Source organism: Lissotriton vulgaris, chromosome 7, assembly GCF_964263255.1.
Source record: "Lissotriton vulgaris chromosome 7, aLisVul1.2, whole genome shotgun sequence".
NCBI classification, from domain to species: domain Eukaryota; kingdom Metazoa; phylum Chordata; class Amphibia; order Caudata; family Salamandridae; genus Lissotriton; species Lissotriton vulgaris.
This window is the reverse complement of record NC_141695.1, coordinates 541,053,813-541,075,267: the sequence shown is the minus strand read 5'-3', so window position 1 is coordinate 541,075,267 and position 21,455 is coordinate 541,053,813. Positions and strand designations below refer to the sequence as shown.

Genomic DNA, 21,455 nt, shown 5'->3' with positions numbered 1-21,455 from the left:
ACTAGGTGGTATCTGGGATTAGCGTTATACGACCCCATACGCTCTAGTCCTTCCACTGAGGTAAGGCACAAGCTGCTAGGTTGCTTGGCCTTCAATCTGCTGGGTCACCTCCACAATAGGTAGACCCTCAAGTCGGACAATCTAGGTGGGGTGAAGGGTCTTTGATTGAAACAGCTGAGGCTGGCCAAACAGTCTGTCCCTAAGTGGAACAAATATGTCCACCCGATCAGAGTACAATGATGGCTAACCTATGCAGACGTAGGTTGTCTGTTCCAGGGCCCTGCTTACTGTCCCAGAAGGCAGGCACAGAGGAAAGTCCCATCTCATAGGGCTGAAAGGCGGGATGTGGGATCCCAGGACAGACTGGTCCAGACCCTCCCACGCCTGGGAGTATAACCAGATTACAAGCAGGTCCATAGTACTGTGTCCCTACTAATCCAGAGGAAGGTCTGCCTTTCATATAATCTGTGCAAACAGAGTGACAGATGAGTACGCTTGATCAAATTATACGATGTCCTGGGGCCCTGCCTGGGCTCAAGGAGTCAAAGGATCCCTCACTTGGACTTTCAGGATAGCCGACCATCTGGGTGTGCCATTCAGTCTTATGGCATGTACAACCTGATGGCTGGGCTAAGAGCAACAACCCGATACAGGAAGGACGACTGTCTAGTCACGTAGTCTCTTCTAAATCTGATTCAGCTTTCCTTTTGAGGTGTCTGGGCCTTACGCACAGGGCTGTTTGAGGGGTTCCTCACGAAGTTCTGACCTGGAACCTCGATGCACCATTTAGCAAAGGAGCGCTCCTGGAGCCAGCAGAACCCTGTCCTGGGAATTTTGCCGCACAGGAGGGCTGCAGAAATAAGCCCTGGGCCAGGGGCTTCCACCACAGGCTCAATGCAGGAGGCTTTTTCACTTGGCCAAGTAGGGGGCCTGCAGGACCCTGACCTGGGTTCTAAGAGACACAGCAGACGAAAGAAGAGATGCTAGGGCTGGGGACATTCACCAGAGGGCAAACTAAAGCTCTGACTCTGGGACCAAGAGATTTCCCACCTAGCTAAGCAGGGCAGCCCTTCCCAGACCTGCAGGAAGACACCCCGTTCCAGGCACTTTACAACATGGCGGCTGGGGAAAGGCAGGCCAGGTTGGGGAATTCTATCCCAGGGTCTGTTGGAGCTGTGATGTGGGGCCAAGTTAGAGCTTTGCTACTCTGCACAGCAGGAAGCTCTAGCGGTGCCTGCAGGAACCTGTCCCTAGCACTTTGCTCCACAGCAGGCCGGCTAACGGACCCCAAAATGGGGGACTCTACTCCAAGGCCAACCAGAGCTCTTACGCGTAGCCTGGTCAGCACACCTATACTCACCTATGCTTGGGAGCCTACTTTACAACATGATGGGCCAGCGCACAGACCCTCGTTTGGGGCCCCACAGATCATGATCTAGTCTTGTTATCCATGCCTACTGAGTGACAGCAGGGAACATTTGAGAGTATCTATCCTCCTGGATCCTTGACTGGGCTTGTAACTTGAAATGAACCCTCTTTTAGACTTCTAAGGCAGTTTCAATTCTGAACGTTGAATCACTTTAAGGAAACTACATGTTTTGTTTATGTATTTTAAGTACAAAATGTCACCAGAGACAATGGCATGGCACATTTTGTACAATGTAAGCGTGGTAAGTCTCATGAGTAATTTTATACAACACTAATTATAATTTTGCACAGCCCTAGAAGAAACCTGACAGATTTCTTGGGTTTTGAGGAGGCAAATGTTGAATCCAAAGTAACAGTGACTCCACTGTAGCATTTTAATTGGTGCGGTGTCCTAGTCCGTGCTCCTGCGATATACATGCAAGAAGTGGGGCTTACGGGGAGGACTGATAGATGTGCTGGAGGGTGAGACACCTTGAGGAAAGTGTGACAACATGGTCTACCCCCTCAAAGCATCCCATGCAGCGATTGAGTACAATATTACGAGATTGGTCACAAGAAGTGACTTTCTCCAGTTTTTGTGGACCTCCGTCCGAGTTCCATTTAAAAATAAACAAATAAATTGGAATTGGAAATAAATTGGACTTTCTCCGTAACTGAACAGGTTTGTAAGTACAAACCTTCGTACTGCATGCTGTAGCGTGCATGCATGTATGATCTTTGGTCCTGAAGAAAGCCACATTGACCCCCGACGCTGCGCCAGCGACAGGAGGCGCATATCAGCGGCACAGCGCCCGGCAGAGCGGGGGAGCGAGAGTCACTTACCTGATACAGCAACTGGGAGGAGGAGGAGGTCGGCCCCACCGGCAAGAGTCATCCACAGCAACAGCGTAAGCCGCCACCGGCCAGCGTCAGTACCGCCACATCTCGTGCCGCCGCCCCGGGACCACAACTCCCGGCAGGCATAGCGGCGGCGCGCAGTACTGACGTCGCGTCAGGAGGCGCATATCAGCGGCACAGCGCCCCGCTTCGCAGGACGCGCGTGGGCAGCGCCAGGCAGAGCCCGGGCCAAGGGCGGGCCCGTTCAAGCCAGTTCAAGGCCGGAGGAGGCCGTGTCGGGCCACCCCCTTTTCATCACCCACTCAACATACCCCTGTGAGTACTCTGTTAATATTCACTACATAGTTGTCTGGGATTTCCACTTGGACTGTGCTTCTTCCCCCTAACAATGTCTACCAGAGAGACCAGAAGTAAAACAGCTGCAGGAGGGACTCTATCAACGGGCACCTTGGATAATTTTATCATCAGGGCTAATACCTTTATTGATCAAAGGATTACACTAATGGAGCGTAGGGTGTCCCATGACCTGGCCCTGGCAAAGAAAAGATCATCTATGGGTCCATTTGCGACGGCTAAAACCCCAGTCCAATCTAACGCTGCGGGTCTCATAGATATCCAGGCAGATATACATGCAGTTAGATGTAGCTTACCCAACACAATAGACCTCTGTCTCCCATTTATCATGTGCCTCTGAACTAAGTACTGATTTAGAAAACACCCCGGACCTAGATATTAATACCACCCAGGATGACATAAGTGCTACTACACTGAGAGGCAGGAAGGAGGGTGCCATCCCTAAATTACTCAAACAAAATAAAGGGAAGGGAAGAGGACGACACCAGAAAAAGTCTACTAAGGTCGTTGCCCCTAAACTAAATACAAATCACGACCCTCAAGCTAATGATGTCATAATAGAGCCCGGGAACAACAGGAATACAGAGGGATCATCTAGCCCGGTTGGGAACAGGGAGAAAACGGCTGACACCCAAATCCTAACAAAGGTGGAGGAACTATTTAAACGCTACCTTTCTCCCATTGAGAAAAGATTAACCCAGATTGAAAAAAAACTAGCTGATTTTTGCACTAAGCCTAATAACCAAAAAACACCTGGGGCCTAAAAAGCAGGGGAGCAACAAAATGAACCCTAACAAGGCTATAATACATGCCCCTAAAAACTCTGCACCAGTAGTGGTGAACACCAATACCAACCAGGCCCCTGTTGTTGAGAATAAAGCTGAAAAGGAAGGCATAACTATTATAAGTCCAGCCCCGCCCCGTGCAGGAGACACACCTCCCAGGGAACATACCACGCAGTTAAAAGGGAAAAAAACTGGTGAAGTAATCAATCGAGGAAGAGTGGTGAACCTCCCCCCGGAGGCCACACCATATGTGGTGGTCATGACAGGGGTCCCAGAACTGGAGGATTCCCGCAAGGAAACCAACTGGTCGCTATTTAATAAGGTTCGTCATTGGCTCAACCAAAATCGACCTTTGCCCCCACATCGTATAAGTAAGATCCTGTCTGTGCGGAGGGTGGCATGGCTGGGGTATCAGAGGAAAACCATTCCGGGAGACTGTGTGTTGATTAACTTTGCATATCCACACATTGCCGCCCAAATCTGTTCAGGAGACACACAGAACCGGTTTGATGGAATAGCCACAAGGCGACTTTCCTTTTTCTACCCCCAAACGAGAGGGCCCCCTCAGGATACTAGAGGAAATAACAATTGGTATAGAGTAGGGAACCAAGACTGGGGCTGGAATCCGGAACCCTGGGGGGAGCAGCCACCCCCAGTTTTCAGGGATAATTGGGGTGGCTTTCCCATTATGAACAGGTTTAGCTGCCTAGATATGGTGGATTGACATGCAACTCCACCAAGTCCTCCAAATAGGGAAAATATGTCTCATACAGCTGGGACAAATTGCGATTCAGGGCAAGAGAACCTTATAGGTGCCAACTGTCATGACAGCAGTAGAAATGTAGTTGTTACACCCTCAAAGTCTCCGGGTGATATTGGTGATATCAATCTACCCAGAGAAATAGCTAACCCCATAGAAGAAGCAAGCAACCTAAATCCTTGTGTGCAGGTTGGGGAAAAGGGAGCAGACAATGAAGTATCAGTTATAGGCCATAAGGTGATCAATCTGCTATCTTGGAACGTGGCTGAGCTTAAAAAAAAGATGGCTTTAAACTAATGGAATGCGTTCATCGAGAAGTTTGATGTATGCATGTTCCAAGAAACTTGGAGTCTACTCCCAGTGCACAAATCTGGCTATGCAACATTCTTTGTGCCCGCATTAAGCTGTGGCAGGGATAGACCTGCGGGTGGACTTCATATCTGGGTAAAAATCGGTTTGAATTGGGTCATTTCCAGCCATGAAGTAGCGACTAGAGATATCCTACATATATCATTTGCAGGGCATACTAAGGGGAGTAGGATACACCTATTCAATATCTATTCTAGACGGTTTACGGGGGATACAAACCCCTGTACCCTGTCGGTTTTAGAACAGGTATTAGCCAAATGCCCCCCAAACTCTAAAATCATAGTAGGAGGGGACTTTAATTGTACATTTGAACCCCTAGCTATGGAGGATCCCCTGGGTATAGAGGAGGAGGACTCCAGATGGTCTATTCCAGCCCTCTCATTAGCGCCAATTAGAAAATGGTCAGCAAGGGCAATACAGATCAATGCCCTGACCATGGAATTTAATCTAAGAGCACTAAATGGTAGGACAATTTCTGATTGCGCAGGAGCAATGACCTTTAACAGGCTTAGTGGCCAGTCCAGGATAGATTATATCCTACTGGACGTCACACTGTGGGGCGACTTAATAGACATGGAGGTCGTACCTTCGCAGGATAGCGACCACAACCCACAATGTATAAAGTTAAGGTGGGGTAAGTTAAATGGAAATGGGCATAATTTCCCTTTGAGGACAACTAATGACGTCATCCCTTATAATGGTAATCGTAGGTTGAAATGGGAGAAGGTTCAGCTCCAGGAAGGAAACCTAGAGAAGATTAGGGACCATGTAACTAAATTGACATTAGAGTTGGAGAACCTTGAACCAGGAAGTGCTAGTGCGCCAGGGTTGACCTTTTCCTCTGCCTATAAGAACACGATAGAGGATGTAGCACAATACTTTGTAGTCCAGGGTAAAGGGCAGAGCGAATAATACACCAGCTACATCCAGCAACCCGTGGTATTCAGATGAGTGCAAGGCGAAACGGAAGGAGCTAACAGCCGCCCTGCTTCAAAAGGATCCGTCACTAGTTGGAGCGGCTAGGAAGTATTATGCAAGGGTGTTAGTGTTGGCTAAATGAGAGTGGGAAGAACAATACTGGCAGGATCTTAAATCTGCTGCCAATAAGAAAAATGCCACGCTGTTCTGGGATTTAATAAAGCTAGGCAGCATAGTACACCACCTATTGTTAACCATATAACGGAACACCAATGGCACTCCCACTTCTCTGCACTGTACGGCGGGAGAGAAGTATTAGGTTCATCTCCCCCCGATCCAGAAGCTAGGATTCAACCCCAACTGGAGTTCGAGGAACCATTTCTGCCCTCCGAAGTAACTCTGGCGATTAAACATCTGACCCCCAGGAAGGCAGCTGGCCAGGATGGGATACCAGGAGATCTTCTCCTGAATCATCCTGATGCCTGGGCCAGACTTATTGCCGTAATAATGAATCTGATCGCCAAGGGATACCCGGTGCCAGACTCATGGAAGGGAGCAGAGGTGGTAACAGTCTACAAAAAGGGCCCTAGAGATGACCCTGCTAATTACAGACCGATCAGTCTGATTGACATGATCCAGAAGGTGGTTAGCAGGGTCATCATTTCAAGGGTGGGTGTCTGGATTGAAGAGGAACATGTTCTCTCCCACTTCCAAGCAGGGTTTTGCAAGAAAGTGGGCACAATGGACCAGGTCTTCCGTTTCTTTGCGATCTATTGGAAGGCCGTGACCATCAACAACGGTAGCCTTTATTTGGCATTCATAGATCTCAAAACGGCGTTCGACCTGGTTCCACTGGCAAGGTTGTGGGACATCCTGGAGAAGATGGGTTTCCCAAAGGCACTTTTGGGCTTTATAGTGAAGCTACATGAAGGGAACTATGCAAGGATCAGATGGGGCACCCAGGGGCAACTGACAGAGAGGGTGCCCGTGAGGAGTGGAGTCCGCCAGGGATGTGTTATGGGACCGACCCTCTTCTCCCTCTTTGTGAATGGTGTGGTGGATCACTTGATGGAGGAAGCGGCAGATGCACCATCCCTGGCGGGGGAAAAACACCTACTCTACTCTTCGCGGATGATACCATCTTGATCTCCAAATCCCCCATAGGTCTCCAAAAACTCCTGGACCACTTTAGTGAGTTTTGTATTGATAGAGGCCTCACTATCAATACCTCTAAAACAAAGCTTATGGCTATTTCACCCTCCAGAGATTCAGGAATAACATTTTGCCTAATGATGTCCCTTTGGAGCTGGTTGATTCTTTTGATTATCTGGGAGTCAGGGTAAATAGCCGGATGAGATGGAAAGATCACTTGGCCAAAATGTTACTAAACCACAAAAGAGTCTCAGGGGTGGTATTAAGGGAACAGCGGGAGTCGATGAGTAAACCTGTGGCTCCGACCCTAGCAATATATGATGGCCAAGTACTACCGGCTGCTCTATATGGTTCTGAGTTATGGGGGTTTGAGAACATAACGGAGCTAGCCACATCGGAAAATAAATTCATGCGAGATCTGGTGGCCCTCCCAGTCTCCATCCCGCTAATTCCGCTGCGGCTAGACCTGGGTAGGCGCACCCTTAAAGAGAAAGTACGGTTGCGCCCACTTCTCTTCTAGGTGCGACTAAGAAGGACCAAGGAGCTACATAATTATGCTGCGGCCCTAGATGAACTTATCTTGCTCAACACAGGTAATACAATTAAGTGGCTGTGCAACCTGAGACAGCTGGTGGCGCAACTGGGCCTAAGTGAATCATGGATGAGCCAAACCCCGCCCCCTAAGGCAGTGATTAAGAAACTCTATTGGGACTGGGTACAGGAAACGACCATACGTAGGAGTGAAGGGGGGACCATCTCCCAGCGATTTCTGGAGATCAAATGGACAAGAAAATTGGAACCCTTCCTTGAATTTATGGAGAAACCCTTGGACAGAGCACTCTACCTCAAATTCAGGCACGGGACTTTGCCGGTGAATGACTTTTTTTCTGTGTGGAAATGTAAAGGTGCTCTCCCTAAATCATGCCCTGGCATTGCAGCCCCTGATGAGTCAGTAGCGCATTTCTTGTTTGCCAGCCCGGCTTATAGGGTCGCAAGGAAAATATGGTTAAAACCGCTATGCATGGGGCTGGGCCTCAGATGTCATAAAATGGCCCTCCGGGTCCTCCGTACTGACACATCCTCTACTGCTATGGTGTGTGGGGTAGCCAAATTTCTGGGTAGTGCATGGCAGACCCGTACCAGGAGGGCCAAGCGTCTCGCTCATCTATCCTAACCGACGGACAGCATTAGGGCATGAAGTGCTTTTTACGTTTTTTAAATAACCAGCTTTGAGCTTGATTTTAGAAAATTTTACTGAATAGTATATGAGGATGTTTGTAAATATGAGTGTTGTGCCCCTACTCTTTTATTTTTTTTATGTACTGTATAAACTGTGTACTTTTATGATGATGAATTTTCCATCAAATAAAGTAAATACAACAACAACATTGACCCTTGAGGGCACTTAGACGGATGGCTGAAACATGTTGACCACATTAAGGATAATTGGGATCAAATGAAGTCCCACATGTATCCAATGTGGGTAAAAAATCCTAGGCCATCAGCTAAGTACATGAACAATTAGTCTAGAACCAGTGGAGAAAAGAAGTGTTGAATATGAAATGTATATTAAAAAATATATATTTAATTAACATAGATAAAAATCATATAGAGACTCAAACACATAAGTCAAACTATATGATACGGTAAAAATATGGTTCATACAAAAACAACAACAGACTTCAAACACAATAAGTACACAGCATATAAATCATACTAGCATATAGATCAAACAAGTTACAATAAAAATAATACATTCAAAATTATTAATGACATGTAAGGTGCTGAAGAATTATTTATAAAAACTCGACGCGCGTTTCGGCAGAAAAAACGCCTTCCTCAGGAGTCACAGATGAAACTCTGAAAGAACATTTTTTTAAAAAGAAAGATATAGATCAGATCACAAGTTTTATTTAGCATGACTTATACAGATTACTAACTATACTTAAATGTTACACAAATCAAATTCGAAAAACTTTTACTACCTAGCAGGTCTAGACTTTAAATTTGGTCACTTATTGTCATATGATAGACCAATATTTACATCAAAGTAGTACAGTACTTAACTAAACAATAAACGACTGATCAAAATTCATATAGGGTGCACTATTCATATAAGGTGCAGTTTTACTTCTTCATATCATGTAGGGATGTTTCTAAATAAATCCTACACGAAGAAGGTAATAATAATAGACTTATCTTAATCTTAGTATGGTACATAATAGTACATATAAATAAACTTACATTGGCAGTATTGTATTTCACTTCAGTACAACAGACATTTGATGATAACTTCTTGAATAGTCAGAGCCGCTTGATAAAGGCTAATTCCTGATCAAATAAAATATACAATCATGAACATGGTATATGAAGACTAATAATGTCACTTTGAGCACAGAGAGCCACACAGATTCTGAATACGGTCGGTCTACTTGAATTCATAAGGTAAATATTGAGACCGGAAGAAACTGGAGGTGCTACTAGGGCAGCTAGATGAGAACGGGCATCCCAAGGGGTGAACCTAATATAATTTAGAAAAATCCCATTATAAATAAATATGGTGAGGGGGGTGATATGAGTTCACAGTGACTTGTCTACAATTGAAGACCAACCATTTAAAAAGGATGTATTTGACTTATTGCGCCATTTGTAGGAAACAGATATAAGGTTGAGAACCTGTGTAATTTAGTTACATAATCATTATACTTTAACAGATGAAGCGCATAAATTAAGACAATGCACCGACCATTATAGTACAAGTAAATGGTAACCTAATAAAGAAGATAACGTCCAAGAATTGAGTTTTCCTGAGTAGCTGAATACTACTATTAGACTCTAGACGTGAGAGAAGAAATAATATGGTCATAAATTTAACTGGTATGATATGTAGTAGTCATATAGAATATGGAGACACGTTGATTGCTAACACGGTAGTGGTGCAAAATGCAACAGGATAAACCTATAAAGGTGTGAGAAAGAAGGGGGGGGGGGAAAGAAGAATAGGGAAGTAAGGAGAGTGGAGTGTCAGCAGATGACGCTCATGAGATAGCGCAACCAGCGACGCATATAATGTGCTGCAAGAGTGGCTAGCAAATCAGTCATAATTTTAAACAAAATAATTACCTAGTATCTTCAGATGTGGGTTCTAAACCCATATGGTTAGAGCTACGTCAATAGGTGAAGACGTCTGGCTGTTACCACAAATTCATGGCTGCAATAGAAGATGAACAACAGATACCTTAAATCGATAGGAGGCTAGTTGGACTATACTGAAGGACACTCACCAGCAGAAGGCTTATGTGAGAAATAATAATCCAGTATCACAACAGGTATAGACTAGACATGTACCTTAAAATATATAAGTGGGGCTTCTTAGTTCGTAATATCTATTCACTCCTTAATCGAAAAAAGCGTCTGGATGCGGTGGATAAATTGTAACTGTAAAAAAAGGAGTTACTACGTAAATGACATGAAAGCAAGTTGGGAATAGATCTACGATCGCCAGTACACAGGCGGTATGTGTGGCGGCAGGGGATAGTGACTAGCAATCGTAAGTTCATACCTTTAAAACGAGAAAAATCTTGTGAAACGCAAGATGGTGCTGTTCCAGGGGATATATTATAGCTGTAATAAAAAGAAATACTATGTAACTAGTATGAAAGCGAGTCGGGAATAGCTGCATGATCGCCAGCACACAGGTGGTATGTGTAGCGGCAGGAGACAGTGACTAGCACTCGTAAATTCTTACCTTCGAACGAGAAATATCTCGTGAGCAGCAAGATGGTGCTGTTCCAGGAGAAAAAATGTTGTTCAAATACTTCGCCAGCCGAAAGGGTGGACGTTGTAGTGACGGCAGCTATTTAAAGCCTAAAAACGGCGCGAAATTACGAAGTCCGATAATTAGTTATTGGAAAGTGAAAACGGACTATTACAACCATGATCGTGAACAGAAAACCCATTACAAGATGGCGCTCATAGGTGGATAGTAGAGCGCAATGAATACTATAACTGCAAAAAACGAAAAACGGGTACTACTTGCATGAGCGAAAATTATACTGTTAAATTGGCATACACAATAGAGCCCATAGTCCATGTATAGATCTATGCTAAAGATTGAATATAGCGAACAAGGAAAGACAAATATGTCTATCTTCTAATGTCAAAAAGTCTTTCCAATTCCTAAAAGTCCAGATTGGTTACCGTGATGTATACTTATTATGCTTATTATAAGAGCAATATCAGGTTCAGTATCGTATAAAGAAGATTATCATTTAATTAGTTCCAATCAGGGCAACTAATATCAGAAATGTTAACCGTAGCTATAACTGAAAAGTTTGTCCCACATGTATCCACCACTGTTTTTAAAATTTGACCAGGACCGCCAGCATTAAAATCGCTATTTGTGGTAGGAGTTCCTGAGACAATTTTAAAATCTTATCTCTCTGGTTAACTTTTCAGTTGTTTATGAATGTCAATTTGGCTACTGGGGAATATTTTATCTTCCTTATTCGTCATCTTACCAGCCTTCAACTCTTTCTTTATTCCCCTTCTTTCTTCTATCTCTACCTCACCTATTCATTGCCTTTTTGCTGTCTATTTTTTCCAGGTTACCTCCCACCTCCTACTTTTTTCTTTTGTTATGGCCTTATTTCCTCTTTTACTTTTGTCTCTCCTCTGAAATGTCTCTTTAGCCTCAGGTATTCAATATTTCAATACTTCCAGGTTTGGTGTTTTCTAATGGTGAACACTGGCAGCAGCAGCGCCGATTTTCGCTCGCCACGCTGCGTAACTTCGGAATGGGAAAGCGCAGCATTGAAGAGAGGGTGACGGAGGAGGCAAAGTTTCTTGTGGAGTTCTTTGAAAGCAAAAAAGGTAATTTCTAACTAGATTCCTGTCAGTCATTCCATGCTCCTTTTATTTACCAGATCTACACTGCCTTTCTGTTTATCACGTTTCAGGTTTTACTTGTCTCGCTCCTTTAATGTCCTCTGCCTCCTTCCTTACCTATCCATATATATTCCCTTTATCCACCTTCCTCCGAGTTGAATGTTCGCCACTTCACTCACTCGTAATTGATATTTGAGAACTTATATATTTCACACTCCTGGCCACCTCCTAGAAACCAGGAAAAAGAGCCCAGGACACAGAGCCCCTTTGTTTGAAACGGGAATTCGAGTTATATGTTCATTTTATTATTCATCATACAAACCATCACCTAGTCCCTGCAGCCCTATGCTTCTCACATCAATAAGTAAAAACACACACTGTGCATCTGGAGCAGCAACTTTCTGAATGGTTCCTGGCTCCCATAATCTTATGTTAGAGGGCTGTGGATGTTAGTCAGCATTTGCAAAGCTTTTGTAATAAATTGACTTTTGACAGTTTTTAGTGATGCTGTATAGCATCACCAATTCTATGAGGTATGGCTAAAGAAGAATATGAAAAGGCTATGATGTAACTGGCCGCTTCAAGTTATAGGCATGTATGCCCCCATAAAATGGCGCAGATACTTTTATCTCCTTTTTATGTATTGATCTTGAGAGAGCGCAATTTGAATAAAACGTATATCCGAGTCATATTTAGAAGCATATTGTATAAACGTAAGAATGAAATGTATATCGAACGTGAAGTTGACGCTTATAGTATAAAGTTAACAGATGTGACCAAAGTAATATAGGAAATGTAACTGTATTCACTTTAGAATGTATTAGATTTAGAAGGCCCGTATACGTAGTGGGCTAATGTAGAAATGCTCAAGAACAGAAGAACGTGCAAAGTAGAATTCATGTACGTGTGTAACTTTAAAATGCAGAAACGGCGAGAAATGTAACATGGAGAAATGTGCAGAGAGCATATATATAACGATGTAACAATGAGAATATAAAGTTATATTCTATGTAATTTGTATTCTATGTAAAATGTATTCACATATAAGCAAAGGATTTGCTAAATGCGATCATATATAAATGTATGTTAAAGGTTATACTGAGTAGAAGAAGTTTGTAGGAATGTTAGAAGAGTTTTAGGTCATTTGTGATTATAACCTGACTGACCAAGGGTTCGCAGGAGTGTAGTCTGCTGTTGGTAATTTAGAGGGCTCACAGGAGTCGTGAATAGCCTTCACTTGAATGTGAGAGCCAAAGAGTCTAGTTCTTGTTAGATTTAAGGTGACAAATGTCGGACGAAGTTTATTGCCTAAACATGAGAGGAGACGAGTGGAATTTGAGTCTTGTTTTGAAATGACCATTCACAAGACCAAGAAAGGTTACATACATAGTCGTAAAGAGTAAAGTTCTGATAAGGTGATAGATTTTGCTCCGAAAGTGTCAAAGGTAAAGTCGAATGAAGTCACCAGCAGGAAGACGAAGATGGCGTCTAAGGAGAAAGGTCAACTTAACGGACGACGCGAAGAGACGAAGCCATGGAAAGAGCCAGAAAATGACATCATGGGGGAAAGTCCGTGGTGGGCGTCGAAGGGGCGTTCCACCCACACTGTGATTGTGTATTTTAGGGACAGCACCCCGGGGAGAAGATAGCGAGAGCGAAAGCGAATTGCTCAGAGCGAAGGCAAGTTAGAAAGAGCAGATGACTTGAGCAGATGCGCTGAGAGAGATCAGAGCGCAAGGGAGCAGTAGGCCGAGGACCCTTAGAGATCGGATGGGTAGGCAGAGAGGGTACTGCTTCTTAAACTTAAGTTACCTTTAGAGGCTAAGAGAGTTTGAACTTCTTAGGGAGTCAAACTGCTGACACCTTTTTAGGGTACTAGAAACTTGCTAAGTAGGGATGTCACTTAGTATAGAGTAGGGACAGATTTAACTTGATTATTTTTCTCTTTCTGTAGATGACGCAGAAGAACCACTTCATATCGATGCTTTTTAATTTGCTGATTTTGGAACTGATTTTAATTGTATTCGTTTGTAGACTGAGGTTCTTTAGGGAATATATGTTCCTTCTAGTTCCTGTATATTTGATGAATTTGATCCTGAGAGGATTGTATTTGCAACTTTTCTTAATTTTATATTAAAACTTTTAAACTTTATCAGTTGTAAGTGGTTCTTCAGAGTGGCGTCAGTTAATGGGGTTTATCTAACCTATGCGGGGGTTGTCTTTTACTCAATGACAGACAACAAGCGATCCAAAATTGACGAATGAGATAAGTTATCAGATTGATCATAAAAGATATTAAAATCTCATTCCCCGCAGTTGGTAGCAGAGAAAGATGGTTTTCTTCTTGAGGAAGACAACCTAGGTCAGGTTTAGTTTACCCCAAGATCCCTAGTCATCGACGACCAGAAGAAGAATCCCTGCCGAAGACGGTGCTGACGGTGCGTCGGGAGAAAAGCAGCAGAGTCGGTCGAGAGTGAGTATAAGGGTCATGCGTTGTAAGATTGCGGTGTTTTATGTTGTTCCTGTGCTGTAATGTCAAGCGGAGTTGAATGCCTGTAGTGTGATTGAGGGAAGGTTGTGAGCGCGCGCAACCGGATAAAATCTTATGTCCAGAGAGGGCTTAAGTGGTTCGGGTGTATCGAACACCCAGAGTAATTTGTCTACCATTTAAAGGGGGTCATGAGGTACCATTGATCGCCCGCAGACCGATGATAGGGGGAGCGTTTGAGTGAGTGTATGAGTAACGGACGCTGGTCGTACGTTTACTGTGTGTAAGTAACCTATCAGTTAAGGTGAGCGTCTGACCGTAAGAGGAAGACGTTTCGCCAGTTGAGGTGACAATTACAGTTAGACTGTGGCCGTACAGTCAGAGAAAAGTGATCGCTTGGACGGAAGTAGTCATTTTTCGGCGTATGAATGAAACGCATGTAAGACCGCGAGACGAGTTGAGAAACGAAGGAAACTGCTGCAGAGGGGACGAGTGACGTCAGCGTAGAGTCGCGCTGAGATTGGTCGGTTGACGTAGAACCGCACTGGGATAGGCTGATTAGCGAGAGTCGTACAGGGATTGGTGGTTGTCATCGGGACATAAACAAGGAAGAGAATTAATAAGAGAAAATCGTAGATTATCAAAAATGAAGTGCTTTAAGGGTTTAAGAAAAATCTTTAGGAGGAATAGAAGAAACTTATATGCTCGAGAAGAAGCTCCACCAGAAGGCACACCAGCTTATCATATGGCAGTAAATGTAGGCTTACACTCGATAATGTGGATCTCCGAGTGGAATAGGCTAACGGAAGGGGAAAAGGAACTGACGTTTCCGAGATTCGGAACATTTAAGCTAGACGTATTGAACCAACTGAAAGCGGTAATGCTTGCAACAAGACCTCTACTGAGGCCAACACAATTCGAAGCACTTAGTGCATGGTTTAGAGCAGCACACGAAAAGAGCGTAAAGAGGCGCCAAGAAAGAGTGAGACGATCAGTAAAGGCAGTGCAGGATGCCAAATGGGATGAGGAAGCTAAGAAATGGAGAGTGCAAAAGATAGAAGCAGACAAACTGTTCACCATGATAGAAGCTACGGGAGAAAAGAAACCTCTAGAAGAAGATGAGGACAGCGAGACAGAGGAGGATCTGATAGAGAGGCTATTAACAGATAGACCACCTCCGTACAACAGCGAAACCGCAAGTCCCGTACTACAGCAAGAGGACGGAGCTAGATGGGGAGAATATAAATCGATCCCAGTAACAGAGTGGGATACCAAGAAAGATGAGGAAGTACTTCAATCTAGTTCCGAACAGAGAGTAGTGGGAAGATTCGTGGTCCAGAAGGTGCCAGAAACGCAACATGCAAGATCGTATCAAATGCCAGACGCTCTACAAGTACCTGTTACCATAGGCCCTATAGTGTCAATCTACAACCCAGAGGGGGTCCAGCAGGAGGAGCAGGCACGATGGGACAGGGAAAGGGCAGAGATGGAGAATAGGAATAACACGATAAATCCTCAGAGGCAGATACTAGCACCAGTGAGTCGGAGTACCCCATTAGATTCCGCAACGGGTCCTTGGATAGAACAAGGGGGTCAAAGAGGATCAATGGATTTGAGGGGACCTAAACCAAAATCCTATAAGGAATTAAGGGAATATCTGAAAGAATGGGATACTGCCGAAGAGGCTCGGATTAAAAGTTTAGAAACAGGAGCAGAGTGGAGAGACCAGGATAACAGGATCCTCTCTCATTGTGGAGCTGGCGAAAGCAGCCCGGAGTGGGAGAGAGGGAGTCAAGGAAGCAGGGGAGATACTTGCCCCACTACCAGTGGCAATAGGCAAACGTGCAACGACAGGAGTACAGGGTGTGGCGAAGTGCCTCGCGTCACCTTTAGTGAGGGAGAACGAAGGACGCAGGAGTACCGAAACACTTTCAGATGCACACACCATGCTCCGGATGAAAATGTGCAACATTGGAATCACGGGAACATGGAGAGTCGTGAAACGTCTCGACATGCCTCCGGTGATCACGAACGAGATCGCGGGAGCATGGAGAGCCATGAAGGACCTTATCGTTTGTTGAGTGACACCAGACAGCAAGCGAGTTATAGTGGTTTAGAACAGCACAGAGGATCCTATCTCGTATCTGGGGAAACCGAGTCGAAAAGACGGAATGTAGGGTTGAGGGATGGAGCATTGTTCCACCACACCCCAAGGAAAGATGGAAAGGCTTGGGATCTAGAGAGGTGGGAACAAAGAGATGGAAGAAAAATTCCTCATAACTCACCTGTGCTTAGGCGTAGGGCGCATAGTGGAGGTGAGAGGGATGTAAGAGAACAACCTAGGACTGACGTACTGAGAGCTGAAATAAAAGCAAGACGCATAGATGTAATGAGTTTAAAATCAGACTTAGATGAAATAATTGACGGCACAGTGGCATTCGAGAGGTTAGAGCTGTACGCACCAGATGAGATACTGTTCTTATCTAAAGACGTTACTCGGAAAGCGAGAGCAGCTCATGAGAAGTTATCTGAATTGGCAGAAAAGTACATGATAGACATATCACGAACTAAGGCCTTACAGGCCAACCATAGGCTGAATTGCACGGATCAAGATCTAGATGAGCGCAGAACGATTGGGCTAAGAGTACACATAAGGGAATTGGTAATGTGTATTAGGATATGGAGAGATCTGGATAGATGGGAGGAGAGATGGTCCAAGAAGGGATCTGTCAGACGGAGTACACTTGTGAAGTCCCAGGATACAGACTTAATGCGAATGGAAGCTTTCCCTTTGCGAGAAATCGCGAACGGAAACTACGTGCATGTACCATGGAGTAGGGGGGATTTAGCGGCATTCACTAATTCCTTCCCGAAGCTTAGAGAAAATCCCATAGAGTGGTACAAGCAGGTAGAGAGATTCGTGAAAATCTCTAAGGTACTGTGGATCGATTTGAACACTTTGTTCGATATCGTGGTACCCGGAGATTTGTGGACGGCATGCAAACTTAGTATTGAATGGCCCGCTTGTGAGCCTCCGAGGAATGCACAGACAGGCGGTCCATCAGACAGAGTCATGGAAAAATACGAGAGAGTAATAACATGGCTAAAAGAGAAAGTGCCGGTGCAAGACATAGACTGGGTTAAGATAGATCGAACAACTCAGGAGCCTAAAGAGACAGTTCACAAGTTTTATGAGAGGTTACTGAAAGCATTCAAGCAGTACAGTGGATTAGACGTAATGGATCCTAAGGACATAGGACAGTTTGTGTCAAAGTTTGTTCTCGGATTGAGACCAGACATAAGCCTGATGATTCAACAGCATTTAATTTGCTGGCAGAACAAACCTTTGGATGAGATTCTGAGGTATGCAAGATACTGTAGCGATGAGATAGATTCGAAGGCAAAGAAGCTCAAGGAGAAGCTGATGTTAGTACAGATGCAATCAGCTGGAAAGGGTGGACAGCGACAATAGGGAATAGGAACGCCAGCAAAGAAACAGAATAATCAGAGCAGAGATGAGGAAGAAAGACCGAGACCGAGAATAGATATCGCAACACTGAAAAGGACAACCAGGTGTCATCAGTGTAATGAGGTGGGACATTGGAGACGCGAGTGTCCGTACAATGTCGAGACAGGCGAATTAGAACAGGAGGAGGAAGAGGTACAGAACAACGTGGTTAAGGGAGCAACAGTCCCGAAGGGAAAGTTTATCAAAGGGGGGACTCAGACTCCTCGAGCCCCGTTTCCTCAACCGCCTCGCATTGCAAATGGAGGGAAAACCTATAGACAAATGCCATTGTTCGTAGGAGGAGAAGAATGCTACTACGTTGATCCTCTTACAGGGCAACGAGTGAATAGGGAAGAAGACTGTACTCTAGGAGCAGCCCTGGAAGTAGATCAGAGAGGACCATACGTAGAGGCTGAAGTAGCTGGATGTCCTACGACCTTTTTGGTGGATACGGGAGCCACTAGATCCACGTTGAGATCAGCGGTAGTCCCAGGTCTGCCGATATCAGGAGAGATGATTCAGGTGGTAGGAGTCGCAAACAAGAGGATGACGAATCCTCTGACGGAACCAGTGTCAGTGAAGATAGGGAATTACAGTGACAAACACCAGTTTGTGATCTGTGATTCTAGCCCGGTGTGTTTGCTAGGAAGAGATCTGTTGTGTAAACTGAATTGCACAATACATTGCACACCTGAAGGAGTAGAAGTGCAGACCAACGATGAAGATGCCGATTTCAAGGTTGTGAACTCGCAGGAATGCGTGGAACTATATCCTACCTTAACAGTGGAGGAGCTTCCACAAGACTTGAGGGAGAAAGTGTCAGCTGAGGTGTGGGATTTTACTGGAGAAGAAATAGGATTGATCAAGGGGGTAGAACCAGTAAAAATCATGGTAAGACTCAATGCCGAGTACCCAAGAACACCACAATACAAGTTGACACCGGAGACGATTGCAGGAATAAAGCTTGTGATCGAATCCATGATTAAACCGGGAATACTGAAGGAGATCGTGGGTAGTCCATGTAACTCCCCGATTATGGGTTTGCAGAAGCCTAGTGGAAAATACAGAATAGTGCAGGATCTTCGAAAGATTAATAATATTGTTGTCTCATGTTGTCCAGTGGTACCGAATCCATCAGTGATATTATTTCAGATACCGTTCCAAGCTGAATGGTTTACAGTGATAGATTTGTGCCAGGCTTTCTTTTCGATTCCTTTAGATGAAGATAGCCAGTATCTTTTCGCTTTTAAGCTGGAAGATCGCGTTTTAACATGGTGTCGTATCCCTCGGGGGTATACAGAAAGCCCATCGATTTTTAACCAGCTACTGAAGAAAAATCTTGAAAGTCTAGTACTGCCCAAGAATTCGGTTCTGGTCCAGTACATAGACGACCTCCTAGTTGCGTCAGAAACTGAGGAAGCTTGCAGAGTAGACACCATCACCTTACTAAATCACTTGGCCGAGAACGGGCATAAGGTGTCTCCAAGTAAATTGCAATATTGTCTTACCGAAGTGCAATACTTGGGCCACAGGATTGAAAAGGGGAAACGGAAGGTGTCCCCGGACAGAATAGAGGCGATTATGAAAATGAACGCGCCTAAAACACAGAGAGAAGTCAGGATGTTTTTAGGCATGGTCGGTTATTGTCGACAGTGGATAACCAACTTCTCACTGAAGGCAAAGCCGTTATTACAACTGACGCACAAAGGAGTGAGTGATCCGGTACCATGGGACAAAGATTGTTTGATGGCGTTTTTGCAGCTGAGGGAGGACTTATGTCGCGCCCCGGCTTTAGGAATGCCGGATTACACAAAACCATTTTTGCTTTACTGCTGCGAAAGAGAGGGATGCGCTTTAGCAGTTTTGGCCCAGATTCATGGAGATGCGCGTAGGCCAGTAGCGTATTTTTCGGCTACATTAGATCCAGTAGCCGCAGCGTTGCCCGGATGTCTCAAATCCGTTGCTGCAACGGGTGTCAGCATTGAAAGATCTGAAAGCGTGGTAATGGGACATCAGTTAGTGGTGTATGTACCGCATTCTGTAGAATTGTTAATGACCAGGACTAAGACTCAGCATCTGACGAATAGCAGGCTCACACGCTACGGGCAGGTCATATTGGCTGCCGAGAATGTGACCCTAAAGAGATGCTCCGTCTTGAATCCTGCAACTTTGATGCCACTTCCAAATGATGTGGATGATGAAATTTGTACAGATCATGATTGCCTTGATGTGACTGAACTATGCACCAAACCGAGACCAGATATCGTAGATGAGCCATTGACTGACCCCGATGAAATTTTCTTTGTTGATGGTTCATGCGTAAGAGACGATATCGGTCAGCTGAGAGCAGCTTATGCAGTTTGTACAATTACCAGAGTTGTAGAAGCCGCTTGCCTGGAAGGAGTACACTCCGCTCAGGTAGCTGAAATTATTGCTTTGACACGTGCCTGTTTAGCAGGTAACAAAATTCGAGTCACCATATACACCGATAGCCAGTATGGTTTCGGGGTAGTTCACGATTACGGGCAGTTATGGTCTCAAAGAGGTTACATGACCTCCTCGGGTTCTCCCATTAGGAATGGAGAATTCGTGAGACTCTTGTTAGAGGCATTGCAAGGCCCGACAGCCATTGCAGTTGTCAAATGTGCTGCGCATACGAAAAACGTAGATTTTGTGTCACAAGGTAACCGCTATGCGGATGAAGTAGCGCGTTACTGCGCAGAACAGGGATATTCTCACACTGATGTGAAAGTGGGGGGAATCCAAGAAAGAATTGAATTGACAATGTTGTTAGACACTGTAGATACGTGGGATGAGCTAAGGAGTGTTCAGGAGAATGCACCAGATGATGAGAAAAAGAGTTGGGAAACAGCTGGTTGTACTAGAAGCGAGATGAACTTTTGGATCTCTGCCGATGGGAGAGCAGTTTTACCAAATGAACTTGTTAGTCCAATGGCAAGGAAATTGCATGGATCAGCACACATAGGTAGAGATGCTATGGTGAGAGTGTTTAGACAAACATGGTTTAATCCTAAGTTTAGAGTAGCGGCAGAAGCAGTATGTCAGCGATGTGCGATCTGTCAGCAACTAAACGTAGGAAAGAGAACACCAGTCACATTGAGTCACATTGGGAGGTCTGGGGGGCCTTTCAATAGGGTGCAGCTTGATTTCATAGAAATGCCTAAATGCAACAGACTCAGATACATTTTAGTGATTGTCTGTATATTTTCTAGATGGGTTGAAGCTTACCCTACACGTAGGTGCGATACACTTACAGTAGCAAAACTGTTACTTAGAGAGTTAATACCGAGGTTTGGGGTGCCATCCTCTTTGGAATCGGACAGAGGAACTCATTTCAACAGCGAAATAGTGAAGATGCTATGCTCAGCTTTGAGTATCGATCAGAAGCTCCATTGCAGTTATCGACCAGAAGCTTCAGGGATTGTAGAGCAAATCAATAGCACAATTAAGTCCAGACTTGCCAAAGTTTGTTCATCAACATCCCTGAGTTGGCCAGACGCACTACCAGTGGTTCTTATGAGCATACGTAGCACACCAGATAGAAAAACAGGTCTCTCTCCACATGAAGTGCTAATGGGGAGAGCTATGAGATTGCCATCGGTTCCGACTGCAGCGTTATTGAACATCACAGACGACTTGATCTTGGACTACTGCAAGGGACTATCTGATGCCATTAATTCTGTGTCCCTCCAGGTCCAGGCTGCAGAGGTTCCACCAGCACAAGATTTGTGCCATGACCTGAGTCCGGGGGACTGGGTTTTGGTGAAAAAGCATGTCAGGAAGAACTGCTTAGACGTGCGCTGGCGAGGACCATTTCAAGTCCTACTTGTTACGAACACTGCAGTGAAGTGTGGAGGCCTGCCAAATTGGATACATGCTTCACACACTCGAAGAGTGCCAACACCTCTAGAAGAAACAGCTCCTCTCTCGGATGAGAATCCAGCGGAA

The 21,455-nt window shown here is 44.8% G+C and overlaps 1 protein-coding gene across 1 annotated transcript in view; it reads left to right on the top strand.

Moving 5' to 3' along the window:
- The window catches only part of LOC147702001 (cytochrome P450 2F3-like), a 211,713-nt gene that overhangs the window by 94,097 nt on the left and 96,161 nt on the right, over positions 1-21,455 (top strand). The window contains exon 3 of the mRNA XM_086930616.1: positions 11,326-11,475. Coding sequence (XP_086786742.1) covers positions 11,326-11,475 — 150 coding nt within the window. The remainder of the gene's footprint in view (positions 1-11,325; positions 11,476-21,455) is intronic.